Source organism: Scyliorhinus canicula, chromosome 11 (genome assembly GCF_902713615.1).
Source record: "Scyliorhinus canicula chromosome 11, sScyCan1.1, whole genome shotgun sequence".
Classification (NCBI taxonomy): Eukaryota; Metazoa; Chordata; class Chondrichthyes; order Carcharhiniformes; family Scyliorhinidae; genus Scyliorhinus; species Scyliorhinus canicula.
This window is the reverse complement of record NC_052156.1, coordinates 8366374-8380684: the sequence shown is the minus strand read 5'-3', so window position 1 is coordinate 8380684 and position 14311 is coordinate 8366374. Positions and strand designations below refer to the sequence as shown.

General features: G+C 51.2%; 1 protein-coding gene across 1 annotated transcript in view; it reads right to left on the bottom strand.

The window, feature by feature from the left end:
- The window catches only part of LOC119973746 (plexin-A1-like), a 580418-nt gene that overhangs the window by 77647 nt on the left and 488460 nt on the right, over positions 1–14311 (bottom strand). The window contains exon 19 of the mRNA XM_038812164.1: positions 12884–13027. Within this exon, the coding sequence (XP_038668092.1) occupies positions 12884–13027 (144 nt within the window). The remainder of the gene's footprint in view (positions 1–12883; positions 13028–14311) is intronic.

Sequence of the window (14311 nt, the reverse complement as noted above, 5' to 3'; positions counted from 1 at the left end):
CACCACCCTCCCAGGCAGCGCATTCCAGACCGTCACCCCCCTCCCAGGCAGCGCATTCCAGACCGTCACCACCCTCCCAGGCAGCGCATTCCAGACCGTCACCACCCTCCCAGGCAGCGCATTCCAGACCGTCACCACCCTCCCAGGCAGTGTGTTCCTGACCGTCACCCCCCTCCCAGGCAGTGTGTTCCAGCCTCTCCCACCCTCCCAGGCAGTGTGTTCCAGACCGTCACCACCCTCCCAGGCAGCGCATTCCAGACCGTCACCACCCTCCCAGGCAGCGCATTCCAGATCGTCTCCACCCTCCCAGGCAGCGCATTCCAGACCGTCACCCCCCTCCCAGGCAGTGTGTTCCTGACCGTCACCACCCTCCCAGGCAGTGCGTTCCTGACTGTCCCCACCCTCCCAGGCAGTGCGTTCCAGACCGTCACCCCCCTCCCAGGCAGTGTGTTCCAGCCTCTCCCACCCTCCCAGGCAGTGTGTTCCTGACCGTCACCACCCTCCCAGGCAGTGTGTTCCTGACCGTCACCACCCTCCCAGGCAGCGCATTCCAGACCATCACCACCCTCCCAGGCAGCGCATTCCAGACCGTCACCACCCTCCCAGGCAGCGCATTCCAGACCGTCACCCCCCTCCCAAGCAGTGTGTTCCTGACCCTCACCACCCTCCCAGGCAGCGCATTCCAGACCGTCACCACCCTCCCAGGCAGCGCATTCCAGACCGTCACCACCCTCCCAGGCAGCGCATTCCAGACCGTCACCCCCCTCCCAGGCAGTGTGTTCCTGACCCTCACCACCCTCCCAGGCAGCGCATTCCAGACCGTCACCACCCTCCCAGGCAGCGCATTCCAGACCGTCACCACCCTCCCAGGCAGCGCATTCCAGACCGTCACCACCCTCCCAGGCAGCGCATTCCAGACCGTCACCCCCCTCCCAAGCAGTGTGTTCCTGACCCTCACCACCCTCCCAGGCAGCGCATTCCAGACCGTCACCACCCTCCCAGGCAGCGCATTCCAGACCGTCACCCCCCTCCCAGGCAGTGTGTTCCAGACCGTCACCACCCTCCCAGGCAGCGCATTCCAGACCATCACCACCCTCCCAGGCAGTGTGTTCCAGACCCTCACCACCCTCCCAGGCAGTGTGTTCCAGACCGTCACCACCCTCTGGGTAAAAAGGATTTTCCTCGCATCCCCCCTCAACCTCCTGCCCCTGATCTTGACCTTGTGTCACCTCATAACTGACTCTTCAACAGCTGCTCCCTATCCACCCTGTCCATGCCCCTCATAATCATGTCCACCTCGATCAGGTCGCCCCTCAGTCATCTCTGCTCCAGCGAAACATGATACCCTGGCACTGCCGGCAGTGTGGCTAGTGCCTATGAAATAATTGGGCATTTAGAAAAGGAGGTGGGGAGCCCAGGAACTGAAAACCCCCTTTCTTTTCACAAAAGCTCGCAGGTCATCAAATGGTTAAACACAAGCGTTATTTCATGAATCCCTTGGAGACTCATAATTCTGTTACTAATTAAACCATTTGAAGAAAACAGCGCCATATGGGGACACGCACGCGCACACAGAAATAATAAGATGTCCAAGTTCGCTGTAAGAATTTATTTACTCAGTGTAGGCTGGACCCATTACCCTAACAGCAGGCAGCCAGTTAGAAAGGCATTTTGCCGGGCAATCCACTTTCCGCTAAACATTAGGCTGGTGTTGAATTATTTCAAATGACCCTCCTTCACCTCCACCTGCTTAAATAGCCACACTGCCTTATTAGAATGAAATAGGTTCAGGAATGGGTCACTCCAGTCAGCTCCAGATAAACAGTGACTGATTCCAAGCACAATTATAATTCGGTCACAGAATTCCAATGGGTCAAAACTCATCCCTGTGCACGCTCTGGAATTCCAACGACTAAGACTTTTACTCCGACTCTGCAAGGTCACCCATTCCTGTTTATTCCAGTGCACCAAGTCCCTTCTCATTCCCGTAAAAGCCTCCCCGAACAGGCGCCGGAATGTGGCGACGAGGGGCTTTTCACAGTAACTTCATTGATGCCTACTTGTGACCATAAGCGATTTTCATTTCATTTCATTTTTTTCATTTCATTCAATCCCCTTGCACGGGATTCCAGAAGCACTTGGCTCCTTAATTAATCACGGAATTATGGAATGATTACAGCACAGGAGAAAGCCATTTGGCCCATGCTGCCTGTGTCGTCTCTCTGCGCTTCACCTAGTGCCACTCCGCTATCTTTCCTCCGTAGAAGTGTAAGTGTTTTTTTTCTTTCGGCTAACTTTCCAATTCTCTTTTGAACGCCATGAGTGTGTCTCTCTCCATAATGCTCCTCAGCTGTACATTCCAAATACTAAACACTCGCCGTGTAAAGAAGCCTTTTCTCATGCCGATGTTGCTTCTTTGGTCAATCACTTTCAATTGGCTCTCGATCCTTTCATCATCAGGAACAGTTTCTCCCCGTCCACTCTGTCCAGACTCCTCAAGGTCTGGATTCTCTTTCCAATCTTCTCTTCTCCAAGGAAAACAGCCCTAATCTTCTCCAATAAGAGACCCACGCAGACACGGGGAGAACGTACAAACTCCACACATTGAGTCACCCGGGGCCGGGATCGAACCTGGGTCCTCGGCGCCGTGAGGCAGCAGTGCTAACCACTGCGCCACTGTCCGGCCCACAATCATGTTGCATAGGATTCTAATCAACCGTGGGCAGCACAGTAGCACAAGTGGGTGGGCAGCACGGTAGCATAGTGGCTAGCACTGTGGCTTCACAGCGCCAGGGTGCCAGGTTCAATTCCCGGCTGGGTCACTGTTTGTGCGAAGTCTGCACGTTCACCCCGTGTCTGTTTGGGTTTCCTCCGGGTGCACCGGTTTCCTCCCACAGTCCAAAGATGTGCCGGTTAGGTGGATTGGGCATGATAAATTGCCCTTAGTGACCAAAAAAAGGTTAGGAGGGGTTATTGGGTTACGGGGATAGGGTGGAAGTGAGGGCTTGAGTGGGTCGGTGGAGACTCGATGGGCCGAATGGCCTCCTTCTGCACTGTAAGTTCTATGTTCTAAAAGCCTTCTTTTTCACCGTAAGACCCCTGCTATTTGGTTCCGCCAGCTTGTCCCAACACAATTTCCACCCTCCCCCCTGGCCCTTGTTGTTCAGTTTTACTCCCGCTGAACCCTGACCTCTGATCTCCGATTGACACATTCTGCTATCCTACCTTTGCCACTGTTAACACTCTTCAGCCCCTAATGACATCATTAACAGGCCCTTTCTCTCATGCCCGTGACATCATTGTCAATCCCTCCTTAACTCCGACCCTATCACTGATTTTCCATCCCACCCCATCTCCCTCTCCAAGTCTACAGTTCATCACATTTCTATCCCTCTTCAGTTCTGAAGAGGAGCCTCGCGGGCTCGAAACCTTAACTCTGCTTCTCTCTCCACGGATGCTGCCAGACCTGTTGTGCTTACCCAGCACTTTCTGCCATTACGGATAATATTCTAATGAACTAAACCGCTCTAGCCATATTCTGTTCTGGATTCAAACAGCGTAAATCCCTAGTGAAGTCAAATGTCTGGAACTTTTGATTCAATCCATCAAAAACTGGCAGGCGGCAGCGTACTTTACTAATCCAGGCGTATTCAGCACAAAACATATCTTTGTGGAGGTTTTATTGTTTCAGCTCTTGAAGGGCTTGCTGAATGAAGAATTTAAAACCCTCACCTCGCTACAAGGATTTGCAAATTACCCATTTTTAATCCAGAGCCTTGGAGCCAGCTTCACCCAGGCGGAAAATAAATGACTTTGCAAAGCGGTTATGTATTTATCAGGAGTGATCTGCTCTTCCCGACTACCCTGACAGCCTCTCAGTCCGCGTGTCGCTGGCTTCTCCGAGCTGGAATAACAGCAACAAATCAAAATCAACCTAATTTGACACGTTCAGCAGATGCAGGGAAAGAATAAATGTGATTCTGCGTAAATGTGTCACGCTGGAGAAACATGGTGCATAAAATATTCATTGGCAACCAGAGAGGACAGAGCATAGTAATCAGCAGACAATGTTTGCACTGACAACCCCATCATGTCTGCCCAGGTACAATAGAGTCGGCAAGCGCTTGCTCTTCGTGTCGCTGTCATTTCCCCGGTCAGCTGTGAGTCAGTGGGCAAAACCCGCGAGTCGGGAGCCCATTGGCTCACGACCCACTCCTGAGCCCAAGAATCCAAGCTGACACTCCCTGTGCAGCACTGAAGGGAGTACTGCATGGTCAGAGGTGCCGCCTTCCGAACAAGCTGAAAGATCGGGGCACAGACCTGGCAGGTAGACGTAATAGATCCCAAGGCCACCAGGTTCATAGGATCATAGAATCCCTGCAGTGCAGAAGGAGGGCAATCGGCCCATCGAGTCTGCACCGGCCCTCTGAAGGAGAACTCCACCCAAGCTTAGTCCCCCAGCCCTATCCCAATAACCCCTTCACCTCACCTACACATCTTTTTTTTGGACACTTAGGGGCAATTTCGCACGACCAAGCCACCTAACCCGCACATCTTTGGACAGTGGGAGGAAACCGGAGCACCCGGAGGAAACCCACGCAGACACTGGGAGAACGTGCAGACTCCGCACAGACAGTGACCCAAGCCGGGAATCGAACCTGGGACCCTGGAGCTGTGAGGTAGCAGTGCTAACCACCGTGCCGTTGAAGAGCAGAGGACGTTCCTCCAGGTGCGGACCAATATTTAACTATCAAAACTAGAGCAGATTTTCTGATCACTTTCACATCACTTTTATAGTTCCAAAGAAGAGTCTTATTGGACTCGATCCATTAACCCCGCTTCTCTCTCCACGCGCCTGCTGGCGTTTTCCACTATTTTCTGTTCTATTGACTATTTGTGGGATTTTGCTGTTTGCAAATTGGCTGCTATGTTTCCGACGTTACAACAGTACAAAGTCTTTCATTGGCTGTAAACCAGGTTTACAAAGGCATGTTATATGTTTGGTCGCACCATCCTTGTTACAATTACCAAATTGCTCTGCAGACCACTGACTCCAACGTCTCCTCTGGTTTCGTGACAGAGATTATCATAGAATTTACAGTGCAGAAGGAAGCCATTCGGCCCATCATGTCTGCACCGGCTCTTGGAAAGAGCACCCTACCCAAGGTCAACACCTCCACCCTATCCCCATAACCCAGTAACCCCACCCAACACTAAGGGCAATTTTGGACAGTAAGGGGCAATTTATCACGGCCAATCCACCTAACCTGCACATCTTTGGACTGTGGGAGGAAACCGGAGCACCCGGAGGAAACCCACGCAGACACGGGGAGGATGTGCAGACTCCGCACAGACACTGACCCAAGCCGGAATCGAACCTGGGACCCTGGAGCTGTGAAGCAAATGTGCTAACCACTATGCTACCGTGCTGCCCATCTGCAAACTGGGATCTTCAATAACGTAACTCGGTGTCAATGGGCACCACTTTAGCTGGTTTCCCATCTACTGAGAGCTCCCCCTCACCCATCTCCCTTGCACTCCCCACCACCCTGGTCCCCCACCCCCCCGAACAGGCGCCGGAATGTGGCGACTAGGGGCTTTTCACAGTAACTTCATTGAAGCCTATTGTGACAATAAGCGATTTTCATTTTTTTTCATTTACAAAGGATTTGATGGGTGGGTGAGGTTTATTATCCATAAATAAAGATGGAGGAAACCCGCTCCCCTCTCCTTTCGGTCCTCGGAGGAGCGTTAAATGGCTGAGGGTGGGACCTACGCCGTCATATGGGGCGGAATCCCTGTCTCCCAAGAGCTGGGGGCAGTCATTGGTATCAGAGGCGCCGCCATGAGGGGTGGCCACTGCTGGAACTGCATCCAGACCATTGCAATAAAGAGCCAGGAGCCAGGTGACAGGGAATTTGTGGGGGTCAGGGGCAGGGTGGTGGGGAAGTTTCTCAGTAGCCCCATCCCCCACCCCATTGAATACAACCAATGTGCAGGGGTGCAGGAACAAGGCAGGTGAATGGCAAGAGGTCAATGTTTATTTGGAGAGCAGATGCCAACGGAATGGGCCGAATGGTTACCTCCTGGGTTCCAATTCTGGGATTCTTTGACTGAGGCACCCCCCCCCCCCCCCCCCGCCCCCCCCACCCCCCCCCCACCTCTCTCCCACCCGGTGCCCAAGCAGACGTATCTGCCGGAGCTCTTTCCCTATTGCCAAGCCTGAGGTAACCTCAATCGGAGGGAGCAGTGATTGGGTGTGACAGTCGGGGCCCACTGCTCATTCATCCTCAGGATGTGGGTGTTGCTGGCAAGGCTGGCATTTATTGTCCATCCCGAGATTCCCTCACACCGAATGATTCAACTCTGTGTTTCGCCCGGCAGGGCAGCTAAGAGTGAACCACTTTGGCATGGATCTGGGGTCACAGACAGGCCCAGGTGGGGGAAGGGCAGCAAATTCCCTTCTCCAAGGTGCATCGGTCAATCGGTTGTGCCTCTGTCGCAATCTGACGACCTCACGGACTCTGTTACTGGGTACCACCTTTTCATGCCTATCCTCAGCTCTCTCACTTTCTGGATCATTAGTCCCTGAGGAGCAACTCATCATAATCATGTTACCACTGTTGGCTCTGTGTGGGGATGAGGACTGGCTTGGATTGGCTGCCCACATTGGAAACTCCTCACCCTCTCCCATTTGGCCAAAGGAATTAAGCCAATGTTCGCGGAAATTAAAATCACAGCAGACACTTAAAGCACGGAAGGACGCTGTTCCGCACACACTGACATACAGACATGTAACCTAATCCCACCTTCCAATTCTTGGTTCATGATTTATCATAGAATTTACAGAATTATCATAGAATTTACAGTGCAGACGGAGGCCATTCGGCCCATCAAGTCTGCACCGGCTCTTGGAAAGAGCACCCTACCCAAGGTCAACACCTCCACCCCATCCCCATAATCCAGTAACCCCACCCAACACTAAGGGCAATTTTGGACACTAAGGGCAATTTAGCATGGCCAATCCACCTAAACTGCACATCTTTGGACTGTGGGAGGAAGCCGGAGCACCCGGAGGAAACCCACGGACACACGGGGAGGACGTGCAGACTCCGCACAGACAGTGACCCAAGCCGGAATCGAACCTGGGACCCTGGAACTGTGAAGCAATTGTGCTATCCACAATGCTACCGTGTTTAGTCGGCCACGGCGCTTCAATTCCGTATCCAAGTGCTTTTTGTTTGGGTGGTTTGTGGGTTTCACCTTCCACCACCCTTTCCGGAAGCAAGCTCCAGATCCCCAAATAATGGGTGCTCCCAAGGGAATAGTCCCCCAGCACAAGACCAGGCCTTGAAAGAAGCCTGGAGGTCTTTCTCTCACTGTAAACTCCACCGAGCAGTTTGGCTGAGGACCAAGGCTGGATTTCCCATCAAGCGTCTATGAGCTTTGCAGCAGTCTGGAGAGACCTTGCATCGAAATAGTCGAAGACTGGTTACCTCATGACATTTTTCTTTCAACGCCATCCACGCTCATCCTAATCCTGACGACAAGGAACTCTTGCCTTCCCTAATCAGGAGATAATGGATGTTCTCTTCTATCTCACTGGGCATGTTAACCAGATGGACAAGTTGGGTTACAGTGTTTGAATCAGCTGCCATCTTACTTGCTGCTGAAGTATCGTCATGCTGGATTATTACTGTTCCACTAGCTTCCACCACTGAGTTACAGGCTCGCTGTCTCATCCTTCACTCACTTACAACTGTCGAGAAACACTTCGAGACACAGTAAGTGGCAGCAAACTCTTCCACTTGGTGAAAAAAGAAGCAATTGGTTGACAGTCCTTGACATGATGGATTCTTCAGTCATGCTGGGCGCTGCTCAACTGAGTTGAAGTCGGCTCGGGGACTCAATCAAGGCATTCACGGGGGCATCGGTTGATTATTTGAATGGCAAGAATGACAAATGTCATCGTAAAAACCCATCTGATTCACTAATGTTCTTTAGGAAAGGAAATTTGTCATCCTTACCTGGTCTGCCCGACATGTTTTTTAAGATTAATTTACAGGATGTTGGCGTCGCTGGTTAGACCCGTATTTATTGCCAATCCCTAATTGTCCTTTAGCCATTCAGGAGTCAACCACATTACTGTGGGTCTGAAGTCACGTGTAGGCCAGACTGGGTAACGGCAGCAGATTTCCTTCCTTAAAGGACATCAGTGTGGGGTTTATTTTTACAACAATCAACGTTTAATTCCAGATTTTTATTGAATTCAAATTTCACTATCTGCCATGGTGGGAATCCAGGCCCCAGATCATTACTCTGGGTCTCCGGGTTGCTAGTCCAGTGTGAAGCAGCACGGTAGCATAGTGGTTAGCACAATGGCTTCACAGCTCCAGGGTCCCAGGTTCGATTCCGGCTTGGGTCACTGTCTGTGCGGAGTCTGCACATCCTCCCCGTGTGTGCGTGGGTTTCCTCCGGGTGCTCCGGTTTCCTCCCACAGTCCAAAGATGTGCAGGTTAGGTGGATTGGCCGTGATAAATTGCCCTTAGTGTCCAAAATTGCCCTTAGTGTTGGGTGGGGTTACTGGGCTATGGGGATAGGGTGGAGTTGTTGACCTTGGGTAGGGTGCTCTTTCCAAGAGCCGGTGCAGACTCGATGGGCCGAATGGCCTCCTTCTCCACTGTAAATTCTATGAATACCACCACGCCACTGCCTCCCCTTGTGACCCACAGCAATGCGGTCGTGTCTTAACTGCCCTCTGAAATGACCTTCCCAGCAACACTCACAGCCCCAAGACGGAGTAAAGGAGCAAAGTAGAAATTTGGAACACGCTCCAGTAAAATTCTGCGGAGGCCAGAGACAATTGGAGCATTGAGGAGTGAGATGCGTGGATTTGTTTTGGAGGGGGGTAAAAGTCTAGCGTTAAGGAAGGTAAGTACGAGCAAGGTGCAGGTCAGCCAGGATCTAGTAAAATGGGGGCTGAATGCACTCTGCGTGTTCCGAATGTTCCTTTCCTTGATGAAGTGGGGAGTGGGGTGCATGTGTCTTGCGGATCCTGAAGAGAAACTGTACACAGGAGAACGGCGAGGGAAATAAAGCAGTGACAGGGATAAAGGAGAGAGATGTGTTGTCTCATTGCTCACAGTTAAATTGTTGAACCTGTTCCAAAATGGTGATCGGCAGCTGTGCTGGAAATTGTCAAATAAATCAGCGCCTCCACTCAAAACTAAGATATTGTCAATCTAACCATCGCTTTGGGACAGCTTGGTGCACCAGTACCCATAGTCCACGAGAAACAGGCTCAGGCTCTCCGTGAAACAAAATCACAAAGCAGCCCATAAAACACACTCGTTCTCTGGGAGACTGGGGCAGTGAGGCTGAAGTTTGCTGTTGTGGAAGGAGAATGTTATCGTGGGGCTGGGATAGCCTTAATTGCAAAAGCATAGAAGCTGATGGCATTCCCCAGGCAGCCAGGCAAGTAACGTTACCGAGAGCAAGGGTACCATTGATTCTCTGGAGCCGCACAATGCTGCTTGAGTAAATCTGCAAGGCCAATCCAGATATACATAGAATCAGAGAAGGATGCCATTTGGTCCATCGCATCTGCAGTGGCCGTCTGAAACAGCACCCTACCTCGGCCCAATCCCCCCCACCCTATCCCCGTAACCCCACCCAACGGCAATTTAGCCTGGCCAATCCACCTAACCTGCACGTCTTTGGACTGTGGGAGTTTCATAGGATATGTGTGTGTCGCTTACCAGGCCAGGATTTGTTGCCCGTTGCTTACTGCAAACCCAGTGGCTTGCGAGGCTACATCAGAGGGAAGGTCAAAGTCAACACAGACGAGCCCTTTGATGCTGGCTGTTATTGGCCAAGCCACACATTATGGCCGGCAGGGTAACTCAGTGGTTAGCACCGTTGTTTCACAGCGCCGGGGACCCGGGTTCGATTCCCGGCTTGGGTCACTGTGCGGAGTTTGCGCATGCTCCCCGTGTCGGCGTGGGTTTCCTCCGGGTGCTCCGGTTTCCTCCCACAGTCCAAAGACGTGCAGGTGAGGTGGATTGGCCGCGCTAAATTGCCCTGCAGTATCCAAAATTTAGGTGGGGTTGCTGGGTCATGGGGATAGGGTGGAGGTGCGGGCTTAGGTAGGGAGCGCTTTGAAGGGCCAGTGTAGGCTCGAGAGGACGAATGGCCTCCTTCTGCACTGCAGATTCTATGATCTATGATCACATCACTGTGGGTGGGGATTCACAGTAAGGTCCAGAGTCACCACTAAGATCCTGAGTCACTGACGATTGGTTTTGTAACAACAACGATGTTACTTGTCACTGTCGCCACTGCGGAGACTAGTTTTGTAATTCCACATTTTATTAAGTGAATTTAAATTCCACCAGCTGCCATGGTGGGATTTGACCCATGACCCCAGACCATTAGCCTGGGCCTCTGGATTACTAGTCCAGCGATATTACCACAGAATGAAATGAAAATCGCTTATTGTCACGAGTAGGCTTCAATGAAGTTACTGTGAAAAGCCCCTAGTCGCCATATTCCGGCGCCTGTCCGGGGAGGCTGGTATGGGAATCAAACCGTGCTGCTGGCCTGCTTGGTCTGCTTTAAAAGCCAGCGATTTAGCTGAGTGAGCTAAACCAGCCCCTGTGCCAATATCCCGCCATAGATTCAAGATTCTAATCTGCCCAGAGGCATGAGGAAATTACTGTTATAAATGGTTACTGTTCCTCCAAAAGTATAATCACATCATCCCAACTAAAACCCAGTCTTGTCCAGAGAGCATTGGGACGTAGAGTGAGGTGAAGTAATCTGTCCCATTGCATCCAATCCATCCAAACCTCAACTCTGATTATTGTGTCACAAATCCATTGCCATGTCATGCCCGGTAATGTATGGGATTGGCAGATAAGGTCCTTTTCTTTTACCTCCCACGATCAGCAAATAATCCCTCAAACTGTTTTGAAGCATCCCGCCATGATTCCCAGTCCCAATCCTTTAATTCTTAATTTATTCCATTCCGTCATCAGGGGGGCTGAAGTTGATATGTCTGTCAGACAGCAGGGGGCAGGGGTCACTGTCGCTGGTCTGAAATGCAGCTGGGATCATTCTGGGGGATGCCCGTGTTTGGTGGCACCCTCCCACTTGAACCGCTTCCTTCGCGAACCCCTATCTCAGCCCTGAAATGCAGCCAACCACCCCCCCCCCCCCTCCCCCCCACACACACACACACACACAAACGAGCAACTGCACCTGTGGGAGGGAGACCAGCAACATCGGAAGCCAGAGGAGGGAGCGATCAACTGGAGTAGAAGGAACACTCTCTCCTTCTCTATCTTCAATACCCTGCCCCATGCTCCTCCACCACCCCACCCCCCCACCCCCCCTCCCCCCCGCCCCCCCCTCCAACGACGTCCTTCAACATTTTCACAAGAAATCGAGCTTTGAAAGAGAAGGCAGTTCTGGCAAAGCTTTGTATCAATGCTCAGCGAGGCCACCACAAAAGTAATTTTAAATCCCCTTTGCAACTAAATGCACTGACGGATTTCTGTGAAGCTTAGAGCTGCCTTTTATCCCTTTCAATCCGTCCAAGGTATCGCAGGCTTGATGTCAGCAAGCGAGGCATAATTAAAAAAAGGAACGGCCCCCGGAATGGATACTTAAGATTTAAGTAAAAGAAGGGCTTTGGTGTCACTTCCTGCGACTCATTTTAAAATTCAATCCTTACAAGGGCATTGTAAACCAGACAAATTCATCTTTTCTCGGCCAGTAAAGCTGGATTGTTAGTTGGATCTCAGTGCAATGCAGTAGTGGGAGGCTGAGATTTGCTTTGCGACTGAGAATACCCGGCGCGATCATCAATTTTGCCAATGTTTTTTTTTGTTTCGATATTCCTTGAGGTCTGGACATTGCTGGCAATTCCAAGGTTGGCAAGGTTGGCATTTGCTGCCTACCCCTGGGGAACGTTGGTATCGGGATGGTGTGCGATTCGGAGGGAAACCGAAGAGGTGGCGTCCCTATTCCCCTGCCCACCTTGTCCTTTCGAGGTGATCAAGGTCTTGGGTTTTTGAGGCGCTTTCGATTCAGCACGAGAAGCTTGCTGTGCAAGACTAGAGTGAAGCATGCTTGGTTTCAGTGATGGGGAAGTTTAAAATGATCAATGAAGAGTATCTCATAACATGGAATTGTCCAACCTAGCTCTGCCAATCACGATGGGCGCCTTCATGTCTTACTTTCGAGTACCCAGACCAGGTCGAACCGGGCCATGGTTGGCAAATCCATAGACCCAGGCAATGGTTACAACACAGAAGGGCCCCATTTGGCCATTGTATCGATACCAATTCAGCCCAATCCCGCACAAATATCTTTCCATTAGGTACTCATCCAATTCCCTGTCGAAAGCCATGATTGAATCTGCCTCCATCACACTCCCAGACAGTGCTAAAGGTGCTGGGTTGTATAGACTGACGACAAGGGACTTACAAGCAGAAGGGTTTATTCAACAATCCTAGCAGCTGTCACGTGCTATACGTCTGCCTGTGCTGGGGGGGGGGGTTCACTTCCTTTTGCCAGACACCTTGAATCGGGAACGGTTTCTCCTGATCTACTGTGTCCAGCCCTTTCGTGACCTTGAAGACCTCGGTCAAATCTCCTCTCCGCCTTCGCTTCTCGGGGGAGAACCCCCCCCCCCCCACCCCCCCCCCCCCCCCCCCCCCCAGCTTCTCCAACTCCTCCCTTAAACTAAAGTCTCTCATTCCAGGAGCCATTGTCCACACCCTTTGCACCCGGTGGTAAAATAAAGTCAGAAACGATTCACCCAGAACAAGACCTGATGGGAAGTTTCCCTGCATTCAGCGCGCCGATCCTGCCCACTTACCCAAACTTTATGCTCGCCAGTCAGGTTCGGTGGTTCACACAGGAGTTGGGTCTCCGAGACCGTCAATACACAGGGGTTGTCCCCTATTAGAACCGTGTAGTTCAGCTTGACGTTGCCTGGTGCGTTGGGAATCAAGTTCCTCCCCTACAAGTAGAAATAAACATTAATAAAGGTTCCATCTATAAATAGATTGTGCCATTTACAGAAGGGGACAGGTTTTTCCCATGGGGCAAAAGGTGACATTTTGTGCTGTTACTTTGCAGACAAGAAAGGTGTATGCACCATCGATACAGAAAAATGATCGAGGCAGGAGAGGCCATTTGGCCCATCAAGTCCATGCTGGTATCACATCCTGTGGGAAACAGTGAAAGGGACGAGGTGAGTGGTGGTTGCGGAGAGGAACAGGAAAATGGGAGGGCAATTGGAAGAGGGATGGGGGAGGGGGCAGGGACAGGCGATGGGGATGGGCGAGCGCCAGGGGGCGAGCCAGGTGAGGGCCAGTGGGATGGCGAGGAGATGGTGAGGGATAGGGAGAAGGGTTGGGGAGGGGCAGCGCGAGGGAGAGGAGAGGATGACGGGTTGGGGAGGGGGAGGACAGGAGAGTGGGTAGGCAAAGGGGAGGGTGACACACATGCACAAACACGGAAACAGTCCTAGACACACACAGACTTGTGCACAGACACACACATACACAGACACCTGCACACACAGACACACACTTGTGCAGACACACACACCACACAGTAAAACTTACATACATATTGTTCGGAAAATAATGGTAGTTTAAAGGGATTTATATTTGTATTTGTAAACATTAGAAATAAGGTATAGTTTTAAGTGTGTTTAATGTAATGTTTCTGTGCATGGAAAGATAAAACCTATAGTTAGATTCATGCTGGACAAAGGCGTTTGTATGTGTGGGGGTTGGTTAAGTTCAAACTATGTTTCTATTGTGCTTAGAGAGGGCTATGGCGTGAAGAATAAATAAAAGCCATAAGCATATGGTTATTGCTTAGCAACAGGCAGCCACTTTCCAGTGGTAAAGGCTTTCCTTTATTCTTAGTTTTAGTTACAGCTGAATTTGTGAGTAGTTGAAGATAGTGAGAGAGAGAAGGCAGCTCTCACAGTTCTGCTAGAAGCAGTTAGCAGTTGCTTTAGAAGGCTGGAGGGGGAACATCTCACTCAACTTTGCGAGAAGAAAAGCCATACCCCAGAGCAATGGTTCAGAAAACAAGTGGAGAGATCGAAGAGCAGCTAGTTAAGGAAACTAGAGGAATGAAGAGAAGTTTCCAAGACATCTGAGGTTAAAGGTACTAGAACAGAGCACTGTTCAGTAAAGACAGACCGAGCTGAGAAGGCAGCTGCGACATCAGAAAGATATCTGAAGTGATTTGTGAGATTTTACATGGAAACATGAGGTGAGATAAC